Source organism: Pocillopora verrucosa, chromosome 1 (genome assembly GCF_036669915.1).
Source record: "Pocillopora verrucosa isolate sample1 chromosome 1, ASM3666991v2, whole genome shotgun sequence".
Lineage (NCBI taxonomy): Eukaryota > Metazoa > Cnidaria > Anthozoa > Scleractinia > Pocilloporidae > Pocillopora > Pocillopora verrucosa.
The window spans coordinates 14,735,210-14,763,089 of record NC_089312.1 but is presented as its reverse complement, the minus strand read 5'-3'; the positions used below and the strand labels follow the sequence as shown (position 1 = coordinate 14,763,089).

The 27,880-nt window shown below is 37.4% G+C and overlaps 1 protein-coding gene across 1 annotated transcript in view; it reads right to left on the bottom strand.

Moving 5' to 3' along the window:
• The window catches only part of LOC131781650 (fibroblast growth factor receptor 4), a 50,889-nt gene extending 27,112 nt beyond the window's left edge, over positions 1 to 23,777 (bottom strand). Inside the window, exons 1-7 of the mRNA XM_066159408.1 lie at positions 23,558 to 23,777; positions 23,285 to 23,441; positions 20,932 to 21,225; positions 19,264 to 19,566; positions 17,607 to 17,987; positions 16,878 to 17,180; positions 15,222 to 15,602 (exon numbers count right to left, since the gene is read on the bottom strand). Of these exons, the coding sequence (XP_066015505.1) occupies positions 15,222 to 15,602; positions 16,878 to 17,180; positions 17,607 to 17,987; positions 19,264 to 19,566; positions 20,932 to 21,225; positions 23,285 to 23,369 (1,747 nt within the window). The 5' untranslated portion in view covers positions 23,370 to 23,441; positions 23,558 to 23,777. The remainder of the gene's footprint in view (positions 1 to 15,221; positions 15,603 to 16,877; positions 17,181 to 17,606; positions 17,988 to 19,263; positions 19,567 to 20,931; positions 21,226 to 23,284; positions 23,442 to 23,557) is intronic.
• Between the last annotated feature and the right edge of the window lie 4,103 nt (positions 23,778 to 27,880).

Sequence of the window (27,880 nt, the reverse complement as noted above, 5' to 3'; positions counted from 1 at the left end):
TAAAAAAAACCAAATCAGCTTTTACTATTGGCACGCAAATACAACTTCTACATTGTGGCGAGATGGGCTGTTCTGTCTTTGAAGCCTGCTACTGAATGCGTCCGTGGGAACAGCAGCGTGTCAAACCGAAACCAAAACTTCAGCGAGAACAGTTTAACTTCACAAATTTCACAATCTATCTTAATTGGCTGAAGTAGTTCAAACAGTCAAACTTACTTAAAAGGCACAACTGAACAAAATGCATAACTAGCTTAATTGTTTCAACGAAACAAAATGCATAACTCAGCAAAACAAGTTTCCGATACCGAGAACACCAGAACGCCAACATAAAACGCAGGAAACTGATATTAACAAGTTATAAGTACTGATTGAATAAAAGCGTCACTTCCGTTTGATAATGAGGAGGGTTCACCAGAGTCACAGAAAGAATGACAGGTTTATTTTCTCACACAAAGAAAAGCTTCCCGAATAATAGACAACCGGCATACAAGGCGAAGTCTTAAAAAAAACCTAGAAGCATATCTGCACGTACTCAGGCTCTTGTAATGGTAAAATCTAGGTTTTTATTCACACCTATATTGTACAAGTTTTACGTGCAAGTAAAAGGCATGCGAAAATCATTTAAAAGGCATTGGGAAATGTTATCGCTTATGCGCAATGTTTTCATATGGTTTTCAATGATTCCTTGAAGCTTAAATGTAAAAACTCTTGTAAGCAAGCATGCACACTAAAGCCTTGACAGTAATTTGTGATTGGAACGACCTAATTAAAACTCAGGCCTCTAAAGGGGCACTCATTGAGGAGAGTGAGTTAAGAGGATTTGAAACAAGGGTCGTGAACTTCATCAGAGTCTTGAAATCAACATGGTATACCTTAGACCTTTCTGTGATGTGTTCATTTGTGATTGTAATTCAAGTATGGGTATAGAAATTGTTGCCGTATTTCGTCAACGTTTCGTGAGGTAATGATGTGTTTAAATAAGTTTTCTACATACGTTCTGCCACAGATTTAATTAGGGAGTCACGACAGCTATGCCTGGGATAACATCGCTCAAAAAAAAACTTCCCTTTTTCCCAAAAATTTTTCGAGTAGCGCATATGTTTGCTGTCTTAAACGGCACCAGATCTTTTCTGTCAGCAAAACGTGAGAGGGGAGCGTAGAGTTCGAAGCAGAAAAGTGGATAATTTGCCCAAGGGGTTCCCACTTTCAGACTGCGCAAAATTTTAGAATTTTATAAGTGATTATGAAGGATAAATTCGTATCGGCACCATAATTTAGGAAGGTTTTGTGAACACATTATCAGTTTACAACTCGTGAACCATTTCTGTAATCTACTTGGATATTTTCTTTTGAATTAATCGAGTCACACTCTCGGAATTTCATCAGTAATTTACAACGATAAATCCGTATATGTAGCCGAGTGAAGCACACGTTAAACTTTCCATATGATTTTAGGAAACTATATTTAATTGACTCTCGATAAATTGACCTGCTATAACGCGTTGATTTTATCATTTTGTAGCCCCAAAAGCCCGGCTTATGACTCTCGAGGTACTGAACTTGATTTGTTACACAAGGCACCCTTGAAGAAGGAAGGTTAGAATAAAATGATTGCTTTTACGACCGTACATTGCACCCAGTTTACATAATTATGTAGATAATTGCTTAAAAAATACCTATTATAGCTTTCTTCAGAAGCAAAGACACGTAGGTAATATGCTTCTGCTTTATTTTTATTGTAGGGGGTTTCTTTTTGTGTAACATATATCCATTCCTTTAATTTCCCCCATAACCTGCCTGCAAATAATTAAGTTTTATGTTTTAATTCAAGAGCGGGAAGATAAAAAAGAAATGTGGCAGAGTTCTCTTTACAGACTGAATTCAGGTGAGAACATCAGTAAACTAGTTGATGTCATAAGCTCCTCCTGAACCTTTAATTTTATTGCCCTAGTCTTTTTCACAAAGCCTCTCTTATATCTCTGTGTGCCAGCCAGTGATTAATATCTCAGTGAATAGATATGCCATATTTCATCAGTCTCTTTAAATTTCATCTTTAAGTTTTTTTGCATTTACTATTTTAAAATTCATAAATGGCATTCTCTTTTCATCCATGTCAAGAGATATTACACATTTCTTACACTAAAATCTGAATCATGAAGTCAACTTAATTTCAGTGACTTTGAAACGTCATTGTACATAAGAACACTTTACTGGAGTATATTACATTTATTTGCTGTCTTTCTGGTACATTTAACTTTCAAGATTTTATTAGTAATTCTCTTTACTGTCTGGATCAACCAATTATCCTCTAATTGATATTTTTTTTAATTCTCATTACTTGTCTGCTTGATATTGTACTGATTGTACTGATAGTGTAAGGAGAAATTCTGTCTAGGTCACTAGTGGGACTAAAACAGTTAAAATGTGGGATTTCATTATATTGTAATGATTACAAATTTCTTATGCTTTCAAATGTAAAAAAAAATGTGATGAGAATCTGATGTTATGGAACGATGGAAAAACCTGTTGCTGGTAGCTTATGCCTTTAATGTTTAAATATTCATTGGAAATGCTTTTCTTTGAAAGCAGGGATACAGAAGTTTTCGAAGCTGGTAGAAATAAGCTGTTTGCAAGAAATAAAAAGCAAACTGACAATCATACCTTAATGCTTGACATGCTTCACTCAAACATGTCAGTTGTGTGTACCTACCATTGTAGAGATGTCTTTCATGAAAAATTTTTTTTTTGGTGTGGCTGTTGTTCTTTGTTGATCTTTGTTGCCAAAAAAAGCTGGTAAAGGCACTCAACTTCAATTTTTATGTACACAAAGTACCCTCCAAGGTGGAAGAATAGAAGACCATAGACCAATGTTTACCAGGCACTTGCACTCACCACAATTATAATATTCAAGCAATACTCTACGTATTTAAAACTGATTACCTGATGTCTTCAACCCATTACACCCTAATATCAGCATGCATATTCTCCATACTGTTCTCCATACATTTCCTGATGTGCTGGGAAAGAGAATTTGTTCAACAATCAAGAGGTTCTTCGGTTGATTACCATTTCCTTTATTCTCATGACCTTAATGCTTGATTTAGGGATGATATTGAAAGGAAAAATTAGATACTAGTCACTCTCTGAAATTAAAGTGTTAATAACTGTACACATTTTATGTGCTTGCATTTGTCGGCAACAGTAGTTAAGATTGTTATGAAAGCAAACAGATGAACAGAAGACAATGAAATAAAGGAAACTATAAACTTTACCCTATGGTAGAAGAAATTATCACAGAGTACTTAAGAAGGGAAACTTGGATTGTGCTAGGTAATTTCTTCTATTGCCCTTCATGTTTTTGATCAAATAAAATTTAATCAGTAGTAGGGTTTGATTACAATGTGTTAAATCACCAGTGTGGACTTGATTCTTCTCAGATGTCAGCTGTTAAAAGATGGATACTAAAAATAGATGACCATAAGAAAAAGTACACATCTTGAAAAAAATCACACTAAAGTAGTGGCATGATTGATTTGTGATATTTAGAATCACAGAAGCAGGAAAAACACATAGAGCTTTTTCCTATTCACTAGTAAGTTTACTAGATTTCGAATTGTACATTCAAACTGTGTGAAATTAAATTTATCCATATCATGCTTCATCATGGTTTGTTTACATGGAAAAGTAATTGTTATTGTAGCTTCACAGATGTTTTCATTGCTGTCGCAACTAACATATTCATAACAAAGTTTCATTTAACATAGAATGTTTCAAGAACTTTCTTTCTCTCCAACACTATTTACTATTTTTGAAGCACTATTAACCCTTTGCACCCTAACATCAGCATGCCAATTCTCCATACTGTTCTCAATACACTTCATTATGTGCTGGCAGGGAGAATTTGTTTTTAACAATCAAGAGGTTCTTTAGTTTATTATTATTGCCTTTATTCTCATAACCTTAATGTTTGATTCAGGGGTGATATTGAGAGGGGAAATTAGATGCTAGTCAATATCAGAAATTAATTGTTAAAGGAAGCAGGTTATTAAAAACATTATAACTTTGATTCAAGCAGCCAAGTATTTGAATATGTGAGTAACATTTGATGTTTTCACATGTAACACAGGATGATCAAGCTGAAGATGGCCTCAAAAAGGAGTGAACTCGACTGTAACAAATAGGTCACTACTTTAAATTTGAAACTTGAGCACTTGGTAAATACAACTTGGCTTGCAATTCTGATGATTACAGTTTGATGAGGTAATTGAAATGTCAGTCCCCAAGCAGGAACCACCCACATGACCTGTATAGTCATAAACTATGAGATACCTTGAGGCAAATGTATTTGTGTCAGTGGAACTATTGTAAGTACAGTACCACCTAGTGACAAAAATTAATAATTTCCTTAAGTATGAATGTTTGAGAGAAGTTATAGTGGTAACCAACCCTTTTTTGTTAAAATGCATAGGATTTGATGATTGTAATGTATATCTCTTAGCTTTTAAACTTTCAACTTTGTATTAATTGTAACTGTTTACCATATTTATTTCTTTCTACCTCAAGTCCTCAAAAGTTGATACAGGTTATCTGATTTTCTTTGTTTGGCATTGTGTGATTACATAATTTTGCTGTGTAAGTTGCCACATTGTAACATGTAATATTTTTATTTGAATTGCATTTGCTCAAACTTTCATTAATGCATGGTGTTTCTTATCAATACTCATACCCAGACTAAACATTGATGTAAGGAATTGGTCACAAGATATGCGAGTTTCAAAGGGTGGGAAACTGGAAAAGCAAAGATTCCCCTTTAATTAGGACTGAAATTAAAGTGGGCTCTGCTATTTTAATTCATGTTTTTACTTTGACCTGCATGAAAGTTAAATTAATTGGCATCTGCATAATGCACAAAGCAAGAATATAAATGACTTAGCTAAATAGGTTATAAAATTGAAATAAGAAAGTTGTGCAGACCATATCTTGCCTTTTATCCTTCTCTGGATATTAGTTTTACTCAAATAACAAAGTCACTATCAGTCTCTCTCACTCCCACTTTCCACTGAGCTTATGGAAAGATTATAACCTCAGTATTTTTTTAATGAAGAAAGGAAAGCCTGCCCTCTTACTACAGATAGTTCTTTTGTGCATCATTAGAACACAACTAGTATTATTTGTACATGAAGTTGATTGTTCTAGGTAGGCTAACCTATCAAATTAGTTGGGAAAATTTCTTTGTTTGACTCTATTTTACCTGACAAACCTAAGCTGTATAAATCGAAACTTGAAATTTATTTCTTCTCCTTTTGAGGTGTGCATCAAAATTTTGAAGTCATGGCAGGCTTGAAATACAGGTTTATAAGAAATCTGCATGTGTGTGTGTTTTCAACATATAAAACTGGTAAAAAGGTTGCTTAGCTTTTTTCATCAACACACATTTCTTTTTCTAAGAATCTTGTTTATTTGGCCTATGCTGAGTTCTAATTTTTCAAAAAAAATTTTACATTCTTTTGAATATTCTTAGATCTCCTGGTATCAGTTAATAATTATTCATGTAACTAAAATAATTACATCAAATCTTGCAGATGTTTGGTACATTTTCCACTGATCCTACTGACATTTCATCATGCCTAGGGATTCGTATTGGCTCTAAAAATATAGTGAAATTAAATATTTGTGCTCAGTCTATGCATCAAATATTTGCAATAAAATATTGTATCCTTCTTAAAACTAGTTTATCAGAATAAGAATGAGTTACCAGGCACGAGTATGGCTTTCACAATGATAGTTTCCAAGTTTGAAAAAAGTCACTGCCTACAAAAATCCTCTGTTCCTTTACCTTGACAGCCCAACCTCATCAAAAAATTGGCAACAGGAGTGATTAGCAAATTAACAATACAGACAAGAGAGCCTATTCCCACATATACCCTCCTCAATCCTGTTTGCTTACTATGGACACAACATTTCAAACATGATGTATGTTTCCCTGACTAATTATTTTGTAATGGTGTTTACAAATTGTGGAAAATAGTTGGGATGAAATATAATATAACAACTTGCCCGTAGATAGTCAAATGAATACTTTTAACATATCCATAAAATTTATCGTTGTGTTTCATGTTAACAGTTGCAATAACTCTACCTTCCAGTAAATTCAACTATTTGCAAACATGAGAAAATACCATCAAAAATTTTTCAACCCATTTCATATAGCCAACAATATCAACTCACATTTAAACTAAAGAGAAAACTTGATTGATGTTTGGGATTGATTGCTGTGATGTAAAAATGAAATCCAGGTATTATCTCAAGTTTTCCATAAAATATAATGTCTTCATCATCGAATCCTAAGTCTCTCTTTGTCATCGAGTTTTAATCACGACATTTTAGCTCTAGCTTGTCTTCTTTTAAAGCAAACTTTTGCAGCGTAAGAAACATGTTAGACAAATTTCATACTTCATTAGCTCGAGTTACTAAGATCATGGGCAGTTGGCTTAAAGAAACCTACATTGTAAGTAGTTACATCAGAGGTTACGGAATAATTAACAGAAAGAATCTCTAAAACGCGCCGTGTATTTCCAGCCAGAGGACAATCATGAAACAAGCAGTCGTACCTGGAAACTTCAACAGAAGATATAAGAGAAGCCCATACGATTCTGGCGTCTTGATTTACTAATTCACTGTTATCACGTCTATACTCTTCAATCGACTGGTGATGTCTGGACTCGAAGTAGTTTACCGTCGTTTCATTCAGTTTTGGCTCATTTTCCCAAACCAAAATTATCAGTCACGCTCAAAAGAATATAATTTCAACTGATGCTGACATCGCACACTTCCTCTGAATTAAGAACCACAACGGAGGTCCTCAGCTGCTTGAAGATACCGCTGACTAGAATGCGTTTTATCGCAAGTTGTGAGAACGTTGTCCCCGGGTTCGAGACCTCGCCAATTCTTCCCTTCCCTCCCCATCCCCCGGACTGGTCTCTTCATCCCCTTGAAGAAACTCTCCTACAGCCAGTGCTGAAGAGTTTTATTACAGTTTTTATTTTTATGAGGGGCTAGAAAATAAATCAACAAGAGCTCCGCTTTTAGGCTTGGCTAAATCTATATATTAAAGAGATGTCAGTGACAGTCCATGACGAATAAACTGACCATACACAATTCAAACCTTTCCTTCTCCGTGCCAAATTACCTATTACATCTAATTCTCCTCTACATTCCCCAATACGGTGGACTGATGACCTGGAAATAAAACACAAATATCACAGGTTCACGGTGCAAAAATAACAAACTTCTCAAATGATGTACTAGATAAATATGTCAAAGTTCACGAGTTGGGCGACGTGTAGTGAGAGTGGGGGTATGGAAATAATTAAACCAAGGGTAATAGAGGTGGTAATGAAATTCTCCATCACCAGACAACAATGACAAAGTCCATCTAACCTTTGTATAGGTGGAGAAAAATCTTGCCTACGTTATTGTCTCGAATCTCGAATTTCTCTTGGATCTAAGCTGGAGCCCTGAAATCTCCAAATAAAACTTCTTTCTTAGGGATTTCCCTCAAAATTCTACTTCAGCCTTTTTCTATTCCCTCGTGCTAAAAACACTTGTTTCTCACAAATCCTTGACTATTCTGAATACAATATCACTACCAGCCGAACTCAATATCACTTACACCGAACTCAAACGGTAGTTTTGGTATGGAATTACGTTGCATAACAGAAACACCGTTCTAAAACATCGTGACAGCTTTATTTCATGAAAAAAAAAGAAAATTGTACATATAAACCTTTTGATGTCACAAGCACCATTAGAATCGATGACTACTTTTAAATTTGTATACGAATATCTCGCCACAGCATTTGGCGTGAGATGGCTGAAATGGCTTCTACCAAGAAAGGACGAATTCTTGCTGCTATTGTTGTGCCGGGATGTTTTATCCTCGAAAAGTATTCCTAGGAGATTCTCTGGCAAAGTGTTAACCTTCTCATTTGACAAAGGATTTCCTGTTATTATAGCCAACAAATCTTTTTTCTTCATATTTTGCATTTTTTGTATAACGCAACTTTTTAGCCGTATATCAATATTTCAATGGAATATACATGTATCCACATTATTTCCTTTTCATCAAAATTTGATCTTTTTTATCTCCATTTTCAATTGTCGCCACGGATATCTAAGAAAATGCAGTGACCATGCGCAACTGCTTTACCATGGATGGAAATGTTAAAGAAATCTCCAACAATGAACCTGACTCTGTGACCCGTTTACGAAATTCACGGCACTTTAAAAAGAAACTGCAAAATTACTGTCTCGCATTTCATAACTCGCCAGTAATGTGTGGCTGAGTTTAGGCTGAACAGCCATACTGAAAAAGAAAAAACACAAACTTAATGTTAGAAGATGAGGTTTAAAGATAAGTACTTCCTACAAATTGTCCTGAAGGTTGTCAATGTCGTTCGCAGAGTCCTCGTCCTTTTTGACAAGTGGTCGTGCGCCCCTTCAGGGAACTAAATTATCTGGTCATCCGACTTCCTTATGAGCATCTTAAACGCAAGTGTAAAGATAAACTAAAATTCTCGTCACGCCCCGCATAACGTGATTGATTCGCGATCGTTTGCTTAGACAAGTTAGTAAATGGCCACTGCATGGATGTTACAAAATTGCCATTGCAAGTCAGTAAGTTGCCAGAGCAAATTACTTAATCAGGGGTCATCGCAAGTTACTGAGCTGCACCTGCAAGTTATAAGAATACCACAACAAGATATTAGAGTGCCATTAGAAGTTAATAAGTTTCTATAGGGAGGTACTAAAATAACATGACAAATTCCTAAATTACCATTGCAACGTACTACATTGCCACTGCCATTGGTTAGCTGCTGGAGTAAGTTACTAAATTGCTAATGCAATTTACTAAATAGCCATTTCAAGGTACAAACAATACAAAGGCAAATTAAGTCTTAAATTGCCTTTGCAAACCGTACTAAATTGCCACTGCAAATTGCTCAGTTGCTATTGTAAGATACTGAAATACCATGGCAAGTTATCAAATTGCTTTTGCAAGTTACTAAATTACCATGGCAAGTTATGTGTCCATTGCAAGTTACTAAAATGAGATGATAAATTCCTAAATTGCCATTGCAACATACTACATTGCCACTACAAATTGCTTAGTTGCTGGTGTAAGTTTCTAAAATACCATGGCGAGTCAATAAATTGCTAATGCAATTTACTAAATAGCCATTACAAGGTACAGGAATACAAAGGCAGATTCTTAAATTGCCTTTGCAAACTACTAAATTGCCACTGCAAATTGCTCAGTTGCTATTGTAAGATACTGAAATACCATGGCAAGTTATCAAATTTCTTTTGCAAGTTACTAAATTACCACTGCAAGTTACTAAAATAAGATGGCAAATTCCTAAATTGCCATTTCAATTGCTATTACAAATTGCCAAGTTGCTATTGCAAGTCACTAAAATACCATTAAAAGGTATTAAAAGAAGATAGCAAATTTCGAAATTGCCATTTCAAAGTTCTCAATTACCACTGCAAATGACATGTTACTAAAATACCATGGTAAGTTACTAGATTACCTTTGCAATTTACTAAGTTACCATTGCAAGTTGTTATGTTATCATTGTAAGGCACCAAGTGATGCCATGCAAGTTTAGGTTGCAATTGCAAGTTGCATGTCATTATGTTGCCATTGCAAGTTACCAAGATGTGGTCCGAAGTAAGCAACTTGCACGCCAAGTTACGAAGTTGCGAACCAACAAACAAACAAAAGAAAAAAGCACAGTCAACGGTAACGGTTAAATTCAACTTTCCATTAAATTATCGTTAGGAGGGTTAGTTGGATAACATATTAAAAAAACTCACAAGGCTGTTGCTCATGAGTTGGAAGAATTGGAAGAGCCTCTGTGAATTACAAAGAAAAACCCTCAGTATATGCGAGTGAACTAAATGGCATTAAGTGATTTTTCTTGAAAATACAACCTAGACAAATAATTTCATCAGGAATTTAAAAAGCATACACTGAGAGAGAGTATAAGCTAACAAACTCTGTATATCTTTTACCTTATTCACACATTTCCTTATTTTCTATACATATGCAGTTGTTTTTATGGTTACCCGTTATTTGCATTTTATCACTCGATCATAATGCTGGTCATGTGGCCGGAGTATATCTCTAACAGTCATTTCCATCAACCCCTTCAGTGAACATGTTTCACAACATAGGGATTTGTATGAGGAAAAGTCCAACAAATTAAAATAAAACGAAACAAGCGTGTCTCTGTTCAAATACCAAAACTGGTCATCTGCTACCTCAATCAGATTCAAAACTAAAACCAGTTGCGACTTGGTCACCCTCGTTTTCCCGCACTTCATGCAGTTTGCGTGTTTTTACTTCGAGTTCGCATTAGATGCCTGCCCGTGATATTTTTCTTCCTTCCTACGACATAAAGTCCTGTTATCAGTTAATCAAAACTATAACAAAATTTGAGAAAGAAGCTGGACATCATTTGTACGTTTTCATAAAAAATAACCTACAGTTAACTCGGAGAATGCGAGTCAACAACGCGCGCACATGACGCGTTCTGTTCACAGTTACAAGGCCTGACGTGTTAACTGTCCCTTTGACTAAGACATAGTATGATGCTACTCTGGTTTAAAGATTAAATGAATGTGACCGAGAAGTTACAATTCATAAACCCAACGTTTCGACACTCCTGTCTAGTGCCTTCATCAAGGGTGATAAAATTGCTGCGACAAGAGGTATTTTAAAATGGTCACTAATTAGCTGCCCTTTTTTCAGACGAGGTGTAAGTGGGCGTCAGATGATAAGCCGCCGTCATCACGATTTAACTGTCCTATTACACTGTCCAATTACAAGCATGACTCAAACATTGTGCGATTAGCGCTAAAATCGGGCTGGTGATAACCGATCATAGTAAATGCAAAGTTGCATACTTTGAAAGTTAAATTTGGAGAACGACCTTCAAAAGAAGGCTGATACGAAGGAGGGACACCGAGGTAAAGCCCGGCCCAGCTCCACTCCCCCGACCCATGTTCGCACTCCTTCCTCTCCTCCCTTAATGTTTCCTTCTATTAACCCTTTTGTCGCTCAAGTCCTTTGACCTTGTTCTATTTCCCTTTGCTCTTTTTTTTTTATTAACGATTCACATCATGACGTTTCTTGTTTCAAACCCACAAGGTACTTTATTTCAAACAAAATCAATCAAAAATAACATTTTAACTATGGATGAAATTGAAACGCACGAGGAAATAAGTCAAAGAAAAAACACTTAAGGTGTGAGAACCGTTTCCTACTAACATCTCCTTGAAGCCGTCCATCGTTGCGTGACGAGACCAAACATGCTGCAGAAAAGAGCGGTCCCTTCGGTAAGGAAACTGGTTCTAACAACTAAAACGTTGATCCTTTCCCTTCGACGGTTGTAGAAAAAACTAACCGAAACTGAACTGAAGAATTGAATTTGAACAAAGCCTGACAAACCCTTTTGTGTTTCTTTGAGGGTATGCAGTTTTATTCATTTATTCTGCTAAACTGAAATTCTGCTCATGGTTAATTTACTATGTTTGTTACATCCATTTTGAAATCCGTTGGATCCTTGCAATCTGACAGGCTCTCGTCGTGCGATTTATCCACGAATCGCACCACTTTATGTTCTAAATCGCATCTTTTTCCAAGCCAATGAGACAACTTAATTATAACACATCAACCATTCAAGGCTTATTTAAAGAAATCCATCAAATCGCATGGAAAATGAAAGACAGCTTTTACAACTTTTTCCAAACCAGCTCATCACTGAGTCAATAAAATATTTGTAGAGACTGAAATAATCTATATTTGAGCGACTGTATTTTGCGATTTCCAAATGGATGTAACAAAGTGATAACTGCTCTTCGTGTCGGGCAATTTTAGATGTCTTGCTGTTGTTTTTACCCCCTCGGTCTTTTTTCTCTTTTAACTTTACTTTTGAGTTCCTCTTTTATGTGGCTTTTTATCTACAATCACTTAGTGCCAAAATCATTCCCGAGTCCTTTTAGGTCTGGCACTATTACGTACTCATTTGACTGGACTACGTGCTTCGCTTGAAGTGAATCGATGTTGTGTCGGCTTTTCATCGTTGCGGACGAGCTCGCTTGGCCTTTCTTCACCTGCCAATAACAGAGACCGGAAGCTATGATCAACATAACGACCACGCCCACTGAAACTGCGATTACAGCCGCCGGGTACCTTATTCTATCAGTCCAACCCATTGACGTCTGCGTAACTGCTTCACTTTCAGAACTGATGGATGTCAGGTTAACAGTAGAGCCTACACAAGAATGAACCAAACATATATATCTCTCCATCTTGAATGAATTCCCTCCTTTCCCCCAGCACTACAAAGGTTGCTTAAAAATTGCCATAATTCCAAGAAGTTGCTACTTAAAATTTTTTTATATCTATATATAAATGTTAATTTATAACCTTATTTTTCGCCTTCACAATAGTTGCTAACAACACCGGTCAAGAAACTCAGCTTTAAAGGGTTGCTCACAAATATGGGCGAAATTTAAGAATACTCTTTAGTTAAACGGAAGAAAACACATGGTTCATTTGACGTCTTACCGAAAGTCATTTTAGCCGATTATCTGTTAAAATCTTAGATAAGGATCTCAATAGGCCTGCGAAATGTTGTCACGTGACAAGTTATGTGTTCAAAAGGTTAACAAACAATTCATGAAAACTGAAGTTTTCTATGAAATCTTTGACTCTTTCGTCCTTTATATGTGCTCTAAACTTATATTTTGCTCAAAAATTGTCGAGAAAGGCGAGAATTCCTCGAGGTTGCTACAACCGCAAAAAGTTACTCCAAACGCCAAAAGTTGCTCAAATGTTGCTGAACACGATCAGGACAGACCTACTCTCAAATATCAAATGAGCGCTAATACCTATTGAGCTACGAAGCGAGACAAATTTCAGTAGGTAGTTCCGCGTAAAGGGATCTGACTACAAATAGTAAGTAGTTGGTTTGATCTGAGGGTGACGAAACAGCAAGTAGCGAATGAATATCTACAGGTTATCAGTAATTGAAGTCGTCGTAACAAAGAAGGGTAAAAAATCTGGTTTCGACTGGTATTGAGCTTGTCTTTGCCAAATGCGACAAGGGAACTTTACCTTCAACAAATCCATCAAAAATTCTTTGAGATAGGCGTTGTGTGTTTTTTACAGGAAATAAAACGTTTCGATAATTCTGTTTGATACCAAAGTCATTCCCTCAGGCCAGAATTAAGCTCCTGTTTAGTTAGAAAAAATACGAACAAGAAGGCTTCTTGATACATGTTATATCGCATTTCAGTGTTTCATTTGCTCGGCAAGATGGAGAGAATCATGAAAGGAAGAGATCCACAAATACAAAGGTGCATCCAACGAAAATATGGTCATCCTTATTTGCAGCAACCATCAGTCAAGATTTTCATGAGCTTTTCTTATATTTAGTGCGCACGTGGTGTACCACGTGGCGTGTGCATGCTTAACAATTGGCACACCTGGCGACCATTCATAATTTATAGCCTGGAGCTAGGGGCAGAGGATTTTGAGGGCGGATCACATAGTCTTCTGGGGGAACAGAGGGGGGGAATACAAAAAACTGACTGCTAATTAACTGCCAGTGAGAGGGAATCAGGTGAATTTTATTGTGCGCAGACAAAATCCTCCAGGCCTCCTCTTTCCAGGAAGCCCCCCTCCCCAGGGTGCCCCCCCCCCTCCCCAGGATGACCAGTAATTACCGGTCTTTTAGTAACGATACGTACCCGAAATGTGAACGATGGTGCTTCTTTTTTCAATGAGATAGAGAAATTACAAATGTTATTTTAAAAAAATGAATCCTATCCGTTTTCACGGTTACACTTACCATCTGTGGTGCTTTCAGTTTTCTGAAGTTCGGTTAGTTTTGCTTTATCTTCACGAACTAAAAAAGTGAAAAAAATGAGTTATGCGTAGAAAAATTAAAAAAATTACTGGATAACATATGCGATTACAGTGATCAAGGGGAAACAAATTCGGGTCTTCGACAACTGACCGCTTAATACAGGGTGACTGTTTAATACTTTACTAATAATAATAATAATAATACTAATAATTTAATACAGGTTCGACTGTAATTTGTTCGATCCTTGGACCAGAAAAACATGCACCACGCGCCCACGCGCCTTCGCGCTCACGCGTCCTGATTATTGGTAGTTACGGTGCGGAACAAAGCCAATTTGACACGTATAAGTGGGTGACTAAATCGACCTATCCAAAAAAGCGAACGCAACTCAATAATCGATTGCGTCCGACATTACATTGGTAACAGGTCTACCTCAAACTATCGTTACCACTACCGAGCCTATTTTCACAGATCCTACGTAGGAAATTAGAGATTACGAGAGGTTGTGACAGATCGAACCTCTATTACAAATCGTCGCCGTCTTTGTCACTTACCCTTCACTTCAAAGACGTATGAATGAGTCAAAGTACCATATGAGTTTTTCACAACGCACGTGTAATTTCCTGCGTCTTTGACATCCACCCCGTTGAAATATATAGTATAGTGATAACGCCCTGGTGTTATCGTTTCGTCAGATCTAGAACCACGATATATTTCTTTACCCCTGTACCACGTGACAGTCGGTGTTGGTGTTCCTTTGGCGTCACATTGAAGTTGGAATTTGTCTCCCTCCGTATAATCTAATTTTGCCGTGTCCTTCGCCATTTTGTCTGGATACAGAAAGTGGGGCTTCACGGCTGTCAAAAGTGACAAATAAAAATAAGTGAAATAGAAGCAGGGCGAGCAGTTATTATTTCTCGCCTAACGGGATGGGGGGGGGGGAGGGGAAAAGGGGGTTTGGAGGATTTTGGGGGGATCACATGGTTTTCCAAGAGAACGGTGAGGGGATCAGTCGTCACCAACAGAGTACAAAGGAGTTAGTAAAGGAAATTGACGAGCGCCTCTATGTGTGACCCGACCCAAGCCTCGCGCGCTTTTTCAGTGTGACCCAACTCAAACCTCCCGCGCTTTTTCATGTGACCCGACTCAAGCCTCCCGCACATTTTCGGGAGAATTACTAATGAGATTTTAGGAGTGAAAAGGGCTAACAGATAGTCTGGAGTGGGTTTCTGAAGTAACATAATCCATTTGCCTCAGCATGCTTACTCAATCACTTCCTACCTGAAGGAGATGGTGTAATGGGCCTTGTAGTCACATTAAGCGGGGTCTGACGTTGAACAGTTCCAACGATATTTTCAGCCTGGCACCAATATGAACCCGAATCAGCCACAGAAAGATTTTTCAAATTCAGGACTACCTTCCATTTAAGCCACGATACACCGCTACTAGGCAGTGTCTCCAGACGACTTTCAGACAAAGTTTGGTTGATTAAAGTGCCTAGATTGGTTTCATCTGAAACAAAGCTTTTGCTGAAATACCAAAAGAATTTCGTATTCTCATCCTTGGAAAGGACAATGGCGTGCATCTGCAAATCGGTTCCAGCATATTCAGGTTTGTTCTGTTCCCAAATAGATAAGATCTGAGGAGCACTTCGAATTTTCTCTATGAAAAAAGACAAAACAGAGTAAATGCCAGATAAAGGTCAAAACACAATCCGGTAGAGACTTTCTTGTCATGCAATGTTCCATTTTTATGACGGCCTATGGTAAGGAAAAACGTTTTACAGGTTAAAGCGTATCCCACCGAAGTAGACTCGGCTATTTCTATCATATCAATTGAATTGTCGACCACTGAAATGGGTACTAGCATAGATGTGAACATCTCACGGCAATCGCGGATACCGCAAGTTAAACTGCATTCCTGAGCATAAAGTTAAATCAGGTAAGGGGGGCTAGATTACGACTGGCGCATGCGTAGGCATGAATCCAAGAAACTGGTCAAAAGCTCGGACCGTTAAAACCCATTTCCGGCATATACAGTGAAACCTCCATTAAGCAATCACCCACGGGGAATGGTAACCGCTTGGTACTGGTTGACCACTTTAATACAGGTTCCACAGAAAAGGAACACTATAAAAAAATGCCGTTATATGCCATAACTAAACTCTTAATGTACAAAAACCGGCTCAAAGATATAAAAAATGATTTCGGGAGAGAAATAAGGATTAAATTTTAGTTGTAATAATATTCTTAGTCTTATTTGAGTAGTTCCGCTTTAGTGACCGTTCAACACAGCTGGAGGATAATAGAAGCAGGCCGTTGTGACTCACTCTAAGGTGACCGCGACCGCTTAAGGCGAGTTATATTGGGGGTTGTTTTGTTAAAATTGTACGGTAGTTTTATATAAGGGTCTGTTCCCAGCTACTGATATTGATCCACTAAGGTGACCACGACCGCTTAAGAGAGGTGACCACTTAAAGACGTAAAAATTACAGTGATCAAGGGGAAACAAATTCGGGTCTTCGACAACTGACCGCTTAATACAGGGTGACTGTTTAATACTTTACTAATAATAATAATAATAATACTAATAATTTAATACAGGTTCGACTGTAATTTGTTCGATCCTTGGACCAGAAAAACATGCACCACGCGCCCACGCGCCTTCGCGCTCACGCGTCCTGATTATTGGTAGTTACGGTGCGGAACAAAGCCAATTTGACACATATAAGTGGGTGACTAAATCGACCTATCCAAAAAAGCGAACGCAACTCAATAATCGATTGCGTCCGACATTACATTGGTAACAGGTCTACCTCAAACTATCGTTACCACTACCGAGCCTATTTTCACAGATCCTACGTAGGAAATTAGAGATTACGAGAGGTTGTGACAGATCGAACCTCTATTACAAATCGTCGCCGTCTTTGTCACTTACCCTTCACTTCAAAGACGTATGAATGAGTCAAAGTACCATATGAGTTTTTCACAACGCACGTGTAATTTCCTGCGTCTTTGACATCCACCCCGTTGAAATATATAGTATAGTGATAACGCCCTGGTGTTATCGTTTCGTCAGATCTAGAACCACGATATATTTCTTTACCCCTGTACCACGTGACAGTCGGTGTTGGTGTTCCTTTGGCGTCACATTGAAGTTGGAATTTGTCTCCCTCCGTATAATCTAATTTTGCCGTGTCCTTCGCCATTTTGTCTGGATACAGAAAGTGGGGCTTCACGGCTGTCAAAAGTGACAAATAAAAATAAGTGAAATAGAAGCAGGGCGAGCAGTTATTATTTCTCGCCTAACGGGATGGGGGGGGGGGGAGGGGAAAAGGGGGGTTTGGAGGATTTTGGGGGGATCACATGGTTTTCCAAGAGAACGGTGAGGGGATCAGTCGTCACCAACAGAGTACAAAGGAGTTAGTAAAGGAAATTGACGAGCGCCTCTATGTGTGACCCGACCCAAGCCTCGCGCGCTTTTTCAGTGTGACCCAACTCAAACCTCCCGCGCTTTTTCATGTGACCCGACTCAAGCCTCCCGCACATTTTCGGGAGAATTACTAATGAGATTTTAGGAGTGAAAAGGGCTAACAGATAGTCTGGAGTGGGTTTCTGAAGTAACATAATCCATTTGCCTCAGCATGCTTACTCAATCACTTCCTACCTGAAGGAGATGGTGTAATGGGCCTTGTAGTCACATTAAGCGGGGTCTGACGTTGAACAGTTCCAACGATATTTTCAGCCTGGCACCAATATGAACCCGAATCAGCCACAGAAAGATTTTTCAAATTCAGGACTACCTTCCATTTAAGCCACGATACACCGCTACTAGGCAGTGTCTCCAGACGACTTTCAGACAAAGTTTGGTTGATTAAAGTGCCTAGATTGGTTTCATCTGAAACAAAGCTTTTGCTGAAATACCAAAAGAATTTCGTATTCTCATCCTTGGAAAGGACAATGGCGTGCATCTGCAAATCGGTTCCAGCATATTCAGGTTTGTTCTGTTCCCAAATAGATAAGATCTGAGGAGCACTTCGAATTTTCTCTATGAAAAAAGACAAAACAGAGTAAATGCCAGATAAAGGTCAAAACACAATCCGGTAGAGACTTTCTTGTCATGCAATGTTCCATTTTTATGACGGCCTATGGTAAGGAAAAACGTTTTACAGGTTAAAGCGTATCCCACCGAAGTAGACTCGGCTATTTCTATCATATCAATTGAATTGTCGACCACTGAAATGGGTACTAGCATAGATGTGAACATCTCACGGCAATCGCGGATACCGCAAGTTAAACTGCATTCCTGAGCATAAAGTTAAATCAGGTAAGGGGGGCTAGATTACGACTGGCGCATGCGTAGGCATGAATCCAAGAAACTGGTCAAAAGCTCGGACCGTTAAAACCCATTTCCGGCATATACAGTGAAACCTCCATTAAGCAATCACCCACGGGGAATGGTAACCGCTTGGTACTGGTTGACCACTTTAATACAGGTTCCACAGAAAAGGAACACTATAAAAAAATGCCGTTATATGCCATAACTAAACTCTTAATGTACAAAAACCGGCTCAAAGATATAAAAAAATGATTTCGGGAGAGAAATAAGGATTAAATTTTAGTTGTAATAATATTCTTAGTCTTATTTGAGTAGTTCCGCTTTAGTGACCGTTCAACACAGCTGGAGGATAATAGAAGCAGGCCGTTGTGACTCACTCTAAGGTGACCGCGACCGCTTAAGGCGAGTTATATTGGGGGGTGTTTTGTTAAAATTGTACGGTAGTTTTATATAAGGGTCTGTTCCCAGCTACTGATATTGATCCACTAAGGTGACCACGACCGCTTAAGAGAGGTGACCACTTAAAGACGTAAAAATTACAGTGATCAAGGGGAAACAAATTCGGGTCTTCGACAACTGACCGCTTAATACAGGGTGACTGTTTAATACTTTACTAATAATAATAATAATAATACTAATAATTTAATACAGGTTCGACTGTAATTTGTTCGATCCTTGGACCAGAAAAACATGCACCACGCGCCCACGCGCCTTCGCGCTCACGCGTCCTGATTATTGGTAGTTACGGTGCGGAACAAAGCCAATTTGACACATATAAGTGGGTGACTAAATCGACCTATTCAAAAAAGCGAACGCAACTCAATAATCGATTGCGTCCGACATTACATTGGTAACAGGTCTACCTCAAACTATCGTTACCACTACCGAGCCTATTTTCACAGATCCTACGTAGGAAATTAGAGATTACGAGAGGTTGTGACAGATCGAACCTCTATTACAAATCGTCGCCGTCTTTGTCACTTACCCTTCACTTCAAAGACGTATGAATGAGTCAAAGTACCATATGAGTTTTTCACAACGCACGTGTAATTTCCTGCGTCTTTGACATCCACCCCGTTGAAATATATAGTATAGTGATAACGCCCTGGTGTTATCGTTTCGTCAGATCTAGAACCACGATATATTTCTTTACCCCTGTACCACGTGACAGTCGGTGTTGGTGTTCCTTTGGCGTCACATTGTAGTTGGAATTTGTCTCCCTCCGTATAATCTAATTTTGCCGTGTCCTTCGCCATTTTGTCTGGATACAGAAAGTGGGGCTTCACGGCTGTCAAAAGTGACAAATAAAAATAAGTGTTTACATTTCTAAAAACTGTTTTCAAAAATAATTCTTAACGTAGACATTAAATCACTAATATTATTTACCGTAATTGCTCAGATTCTTGTGGTACCTAAAAAGCAATATTAACCATGCCACGACATAACGAACATTTTGGCTTTTTTTCCGCAAATTCGTTAAATCGAGGTTTTCGATATAAAGAACCCTCAATATAACGAAGCAATTTCCCTGGTCCCTTGGCATTTCGTTGAATCGATGTTCTACAGCAATACATCACTCTGACCCAAAACCTGTTTGCCCTTTAACTCCCACATGTGATTAACATGTAACTTCCCCGGTATAATATCCACACATTATCCAGCAAACAGGCAATGAGAACACTTAGAAGTTGCTAACACCAAATTCTCTTTCCTCCGGCATTTATAAGGAAATGCATGTAGCAGCTAAAGGGGAGAATCAACAATCATATCTTGGCCTTTTCTACTCCCGAGTCAATGTTTAACGCACAAAGTGTAGAACAATTACGAAATTTACTGGATAACATATGCGATTGCCAAAATATTATTTTTTTAAATTGGATTTACAAATCTTAACTTTTGATTGGGTATTGTAGATGAGCTTCAACACTTCATCAATGTTTTTTCAAGAGATTACAATTTCTTGATAATTTTTTTTCATCATCAGTTTTCTTCTCGGAGGGTGTTAATGGAGTTATCCGACAGCCTTACAACAGCCAAAAATTTAGCCGTTAGCCGTTGATTGGCCAAAATTAGCCGTAACGTTACGTTAGCCGTAAAAGCCATCACCCCATTGAGACTGTCTTCCAGAGGAAGGTTGCTTTTCTCTATTTCAAAGAACATCAATATCGGCTCCTGTATTAACTAAACTGCTTCTATATTCATCTTTCACTAATTTCTTCCAATTAGAAATGAAAGCACATCTGTCTTACCTCCTACTGTAATTTTGTTGGGATTCAGTGCTAGAGCTTAAAGAAAGAGCTTAGATGGAAAATGCTTTTGTGATGCAGATTATCTGAGGCCACACACATCTGAATCTTTCAATTCACGTCCTGACAGGATTTTGAACTCCCAGCTGTCTCAGTTAAATACTTTAAGCAATGGTAAAGGAAACATTGCACCTTCGTCGGAAATAACTTTTTGTGATGGCAAGTATGAAATTACCATCTTTTCCCTTCTTATTTGCCTACCTCAGCAACTCCTACTTAAACTGACATCACCTCAGTTTGTCGCACACAACTAGTATAAAAGAACTTTGCTCCCCAGGATACCGCTATAAATCACATGCGTACTTGTACTTTTAAAACAACTCAAATGGTCGCAAATGTTTACTTACTTCCGACAAATAGGTGCATTGTAAAAGAATTCTCGCCACAGTCATTTACTGCGACACAGGTGTAGAAGCCGGCGTCCTCTTTCTTGGCTCTTTTTATCTTTAGGTATCTGTAGAGTTTTAACCTCATACGATGATGACTCGATGGACTTAACGTCTGATTGTCTTTGAGCCAGTAATACCTTGGTTTTGAGGTCTGACCAACGGTTCTGATCTGGCAAGTGAGTTTAACATCCTCACCGCTGGTCACCTCGATGATTTTTATCTCGTTTCCTTCCTTTTCACGAATTTTAGGAACTGAAAAAGAAGCAAAATTTTTGTGAGTTCAACCCGAAACACCAAAGATGCCCTTCCTGATCCATCACTAAGATCCACATTACTCGAACACCCGCAATTAAAATATTAATGTTTGGTAGAGGTAACGGTAATCCTGTAAAAATTACATATTAAATTCAGTGTTCTTACTAACGACTCTCTCAACAGGCGAGCAAACACGGAAACAAATACTGGGAACCGATGTATAAAGCTTTTTCCCTTGTAGACTCCCCTAAAACAGTAACCCTGACGCAGAGAATGCGGCAACCCTGACATAACTGTGACGCATCTATCAGCTGACTGCGTCACTTTCCATCGCCGATACTATCATAATTATATACTGACTGACAGGTCACATTTCAGAATATACGTTATGAAGTTCACATACTTCCATAAACACACTGTATGATGATTTTTCCACTTCTGTCAATTCCAGTTTTCCAATGAAAGAAAATTCGTAAGTCCTGGTGTTGTACGTTAATAATCTAAATTCGCGTTATATCAATCTTTATTCCATGTACCTGATCAATTTTTTAATACAGCGATGATTTGGCCAATGAGAGCCGACAGGGTAAGCAAAAAATCTAACAAAAGCTATCAAAAAGTCGATGATGACGGACTTGAACCTATTTCACGAGATGGAACCAGCTCATTATCAAACTGAAATTATCTGATTTACGCTTCATTAGAATATAAATCTCTAAAAATCGTCTCTCAATGAGTTCGTGGCTGGAACTCCTCTCGGCTAACGAGCTGATTTCAAATGAATAAAGGGGGGCTAATTGCTAAAGAAACTATAGTGCTGCGTCGGTGGGAGAGTATAGCGTCAATCGCTCTGACGAAGGGCTAACGCTCGAAACGTCAGCCTTTAAACTCTTCACGGTGGCCAATTCACATTATCAACTCAGTTGATAACACTAAATTACCCTGAAAATCTTAGTCAGTCCGATTTAAATGAATGAAAATTTGTTGACGGTCTAATTAGGAGTTTTGGATTTTGCCTTTCATCACCCCTGCCTTTCAGAGAATTTGTTTTCTTTAAAGCTTAGGATGCGAACCTAGAACTTAATAATCGAAATATATGTTAATAAATACAGGAAGTATCTTTCAGTTTCATGTTCGCCTACGACATTGGGGTAATTGTTCAGTCGAGTCAAAATTTGTTTACAAAGATAAACGTGAATTTATTCGACGTAGCATAACTAGAAAATCCCAAAATTGCAGAGAAAGAGACAATATCGGAAGCTTTTTTTGGCGACACAAAGCACAAATTGATAATGATATACGTTTACATCATCGAGTTGCTGAAATGGATCTAGTTTTTTCCCTTTCGAGTTTGTTTTGCAATCCTTAAGACTTCCAGACTCCTCGGTAAACAAAATAGTTGCTATCACAAGGACGTTATCATTTATGGAAATAATAGTTGTTAGCTGTTGATTTCATACTTTTCTTTTGGAAGATCGTAAATCCCCGTCTTCATAACCTCCTCTTGACTAAAAGGCACAAAGTTTGGCGAAAACGGAGTGAGTCTTTTGAATGAAACCAATTTAGATGCAGAATGCAGTCAATTTCCGCTTGAATAGGAAGAGTCAAAATTACTAAACATGGCGCGTATCCGGATTTTTATTTTGAACCTGGAATTCCTTCGAATGCGAAGAAGAAGAAACGTGGACCATTATCTACTCTTTTTCGATATCAAGGGTATGATATAATGATATAATGGCCTTGCTGCCAGGCAAGTAAGGCGAATTCTTTTTTAACGAGCTACCTGAATGGCCATGATAGACTTATTCTAGTTTAAGATCATTAATTAATGTGCAGCAATCCACATTCAGTCTAAATATCTTGATATTGTTTCATCTGGGTACGTACACACGGTCATGTTCAATTCAATGACTAAACTATAGTTGCTTTAATATATGGATTAAGAGATCACGAGAGATTTTATAAAGTTTCTCCCTAATAAGGCTGAGGATACACTCAGAACAACAATACCCTTATTCTTGACAGCGGATAAGAATGAACGTGGATTCACACCAACCTGAACACGCATCCGCGTGCCAATTATCCAGAAAGCTTAGGACAGCAACAAGAATCGCTTTGAACAGGAGTGCACTTAGTATCATGACGAAGAAAATACTCCTACTTTGGGTGATCTCTCGAACAGCTTCCTTGAACAGCTTTAATTGTAATTTCGTCTTGAGCCCGTTAAGGAAAAGGAGATGATTGACTGTCAAATATTTTAGAAATCCAACACACTGACAAAGTAGAATTTGGAGCAACGCTACAAAGATAGCAATTTATATTTGCCTACCTGTTTTTCATGGAGAAACAAATAACCTTGCACCGGATGCTACAGAAGCCAGCGGATTCTGACTCTGGCTGGATTCCAAGCCCTTAAGGTCAAAGATAATGTCAGTATTTGAAAATCATCGCTAGATCACGCACAGAGTCATACCACAATAGTCAAACTTACTTAAAAGGCACAACTGAACAAAATGCATAACTAGCTTAATTGTTTCAACGAAACAAAATGCATAACTTAGCAAAACAAGTTTCCGATGCCGAGAACACCAGAACGCCAACATAAAACGCAGGAAACTGATATTAACAAGTTATAAGTAATATAAGAGTCGCTTCCGTTTGATAATGAGGAGGGTTCGCCAGAGTCACAGAAAGAATGACAGGTTTATTTTCTCACATAAAGAAAAGCTTCCCGAATGATAGACAACCGGCATACAAGGCGGAAGTCTTAAAAAAACCTAGAAGCATATCTGCACGTACTCAGGCTCTTGTAATAATAAAATCTAGGTTTTTATTCACACCTATATTGTACAAGTTTTACGTGTAAGTAAAAGGCATGCGAAAATCATTTAAAAGGTATTAGGAAATGTTATCGCTTATGCACAATGTTTTCATATGGTTTTCAATGATTCCTTGAAGCTTAAATGTAAAAACTCTTGTAAGCAAGCATGCACACCAAAGCCTTGACAGTGATTTGTGATTGGAACGACCTAATTAAAACTCAGGCCTCTAAAGGCGCACCCAATGAATCATCTAAATATCAAAAGGATCAGTATTTGCGTTGTTGGGGTTCCTCGTTGAATGGACCCTTGCATAATAATCCCAGATCTTATCAGCCTTATCAATACTTACTAATCAAGGTTTTTTAAGAGGATTTGAAACAAGGGTCGTGAACTTCATCAGAGTCTTGAAATCAACATGGTATACCTTAGACCTTTCTGTGATGTGTTCATTTGTGATTGTAATTCAAGTACGGGTATAGAAATTGTTGCCGTATTTCGTCAACGTTTCGTGGGGTAATGATGTGTTTAAATAAATTTTCTACATACGTTCTGCCACAGATTTAATTAGGGAGTCACGACAGCTATGCCTGGGATAACATCGCTCAAAAAAAACACTTCCCTTTTGCCCAAGTATTTTTTCGAGTAGCGCATGATATGTTTGCTGTCTTAAACGGCGCCAGATCTTTTCTGTCAGCAAAACGTGAGAGGGGAGCGTAGAGTTCGAAGCAGAAAAGTGGATAATTCGCCCCAGGGGTTCCCACTTTCAGACTGCGCAAAATTTTGGAATTTTATAAGTGATTATGAACGATAAATTCGTATCGGCACCATAATTTAGGGAGGTTTTGTGAACGCATTATCAGTTTACAACTTGTGAACCATTTCTGTAATCTACTTGGATATTTTCTTTTGAATTAATCGAGTCACACTCTCGGAATTTCATCAGTAATTTACAACGATAAATCCGTATATGTAACACAAGTGAAGCACACGTTAAACTTTCCATACGATTTTAGGAAACTATATTTGACTCTCGATAAATTGACCTGCCATAACGCGTTGATTTTATTATTTTGTAGCCCCAAAAGCCCGGCTTATGACTCTAGAGGTACTGAACTTGATTTTTTACACAAGGCACCCTTGAAGAAGGAAGTTTAGAATAAAATGATTGCTTTTACGACCGTACATTGCACCCAGTTTACATAATTATGTAGATAATTGCTTAAAAAAATACCTATTATTCAGAAGCAAAGACACGTAAGTAATATGCTTCTGCTTTATTTTTATTGTAAGGGGTTTCTTTTTATGTAACATATATCCATTCCTTTAATTTCCTCCTTAACCTGCCTGCAAATAATTAAGTTTTATGTTTTAATTTAAGAGCGAGAAGATAAAACAGAGGTGTTGCAGAGTTCTCTTTACAGACTGAATTCAGGTGAGAACATCAGTAAACTAGTTGATGTCATAAGCTCCTCCTGAACCTTTAATTTTATTGCCCTAGTCTTTTTCACAAAGCCTCTTTTATATCTCTGTGTGCCAGCCAGTGATTAATATATATGCCATATTTCATCAGTCTCTTTAAATTTCATCCTTAAGTTTTTTTGCATTTACTATTTTAAAATTCATAAATGGCATTCTCTTTTCATCCATGTTAAGAGATATTACACATTTCTTACACTAAAATCTGAATCATGAAGTCAACTTAATTTCAGTGAGTTTGAAACTTCATTGTACATAAGAAAACTTTACTGGAGTATGTTACATTTATTTGCTGTCTTTCTGGTACATATGATTACATAACCATTTAACTTTCGAGATTTTATTAGTAATTCTCTTTACTGTCTGCCATACAATTCATGTGATGTTTGTGTGGAGAATTTGGAATTGGATCAACCAATTATCCTCTAATTGATATTTTTTTTAAAATTCTCATTACTCGTCTGCTTGATATTGTACTGATTGTACTGATAGTGTAAGGAGAAATTCTGTCTAAGTTACTAGTGGGACTAAAACAGTTAAAATGTGGGATTTCATTATATTGTAAATTTCTTATACTTTCAAATGTAAAAAAAAATTTGATAAGAATCTGATGTTATGGAATAATGGAAAAACCTGTTGCTGGTAGCTTATGTCTTTAATGTTTAAATATTCATTGGAAATGCTTTTCTTTGAAAGCAGGGATACAGAAGTTTTCGAAGCTGGTAGAAATAAGCTGTTTGCAAGAAATGAAAATCAAACTGACAATCATACCTTAATGCTTGACATGCTTCACTCAAACATGTCAGTTGTGTGTACCTACCACTGTTGAGATGTCTTTCATGAAAAATATTTTTTGGTGTGGCTGTTGTTCTTTGTTGATCTTTGTTGCCAAAAAAAGCTGGTAAAGGCACTCAACTTCAATTTTTATGTACACAAGGCACCCTCCAAGGTGGAAGAATAGAAGACCATAGACCAATGTTTACCAGGCACTTGCACTCACCACAATTATAATATTCAAGCAATACTCTACATATGTAAAACTGATTACCTGATGTCTTCAACCCATTACACCCTAATATCAGTATGCATATTCTCCATACTGTTCTCCATACATTTCCCGATGTGCTGGGAAGGAGAATTTGTTCAACAATCAAGAGGTTCTTCGGTTGATTACCATTTCCTTTATTCTCATGACCTTAATGCTTGATTTAGGGATGATATTGAAAGGAAAAATTAGATACTAGTCACTCTCTGAAATTAAAGTGTTAATAACTGTACACATTTTATGTGCTCCTTGCATTTGTCGGCAACAGTAGTTAAGATTGTTATGAAAGCAAACAGATGAACAGAAGACAATGAAATAAAGGAAACTGTAAACTTTACCCTATGGTAGAAGAAATGATCACAGAATACTTAAGAAAGGAAACTTGAATTGTGCTAGCCAACTTCCTCTATTGCCCTTCATGTTTTTGATCAAATAAAATTTAATCAGTTGTAGGGTTTGATTACAATGTGTTAAATCACCAGTGTGGACTTGATTCTTCTCAGATGTCAGCTGTTAAAAGATGGATACTAAAAATAGATGACCATAAGAAAAAGTACACATCTTGAAAAAAATCACACTAAAGTAGTGGCATGATTGATTTGTGATATTTAGAATGACAGAAGCAGGAAAAACACATAGAGCTTTTTCCTATTCGCTAGGAAGTTTACTAGATTTCAAATTGTACATTCAAACTGTGTGAAATTAAATTTATCCGTATCATGCTTCATCATGGTTTATTAACATGGAAAAGTAATTGTTATTGTAGCTTCACAGATGTTTTCATTGCTGTCGCAACTAACATATTCATAACAAAGTTTCATTTAACATAGAATGTTTCAAGAACTTTCTTTCTTTCTCTCCAACACTATTTACTATTTTTGAAGCACTATTAACCCTTTGCACCCTAACATCAGCATGCCAATTCTCCATACTGTTCTCAATACACTTCGTTATGTGCTGGCAGAGAGAATTTGTTTTTAACAATCAAGAGGTTCTTTAGTTTATTATTACTGCCTTTATTCTCATAACCTTAATGTTTGATTCAGGGGTGATATTGAGAGGGGAAATTAGATGCTAGTCAATATCAGAAATTAATTGTTAAAGGAAGCAGGTTATTGAAAACATTATAACTTTGATTCAAGCAGCCAAGTATTTGAATATGTGAGTAACATTTGATGTTTTCACATGTAACACAGGATGATCAAGCTGAAGATTGCCTCAAAAAGGAGTGAACTCGACTGTAACAAATAGGTCACTACTTTAAATTTGAAACTTGAGCACTTGGTAAATACAACTTGGCTTGCAATTC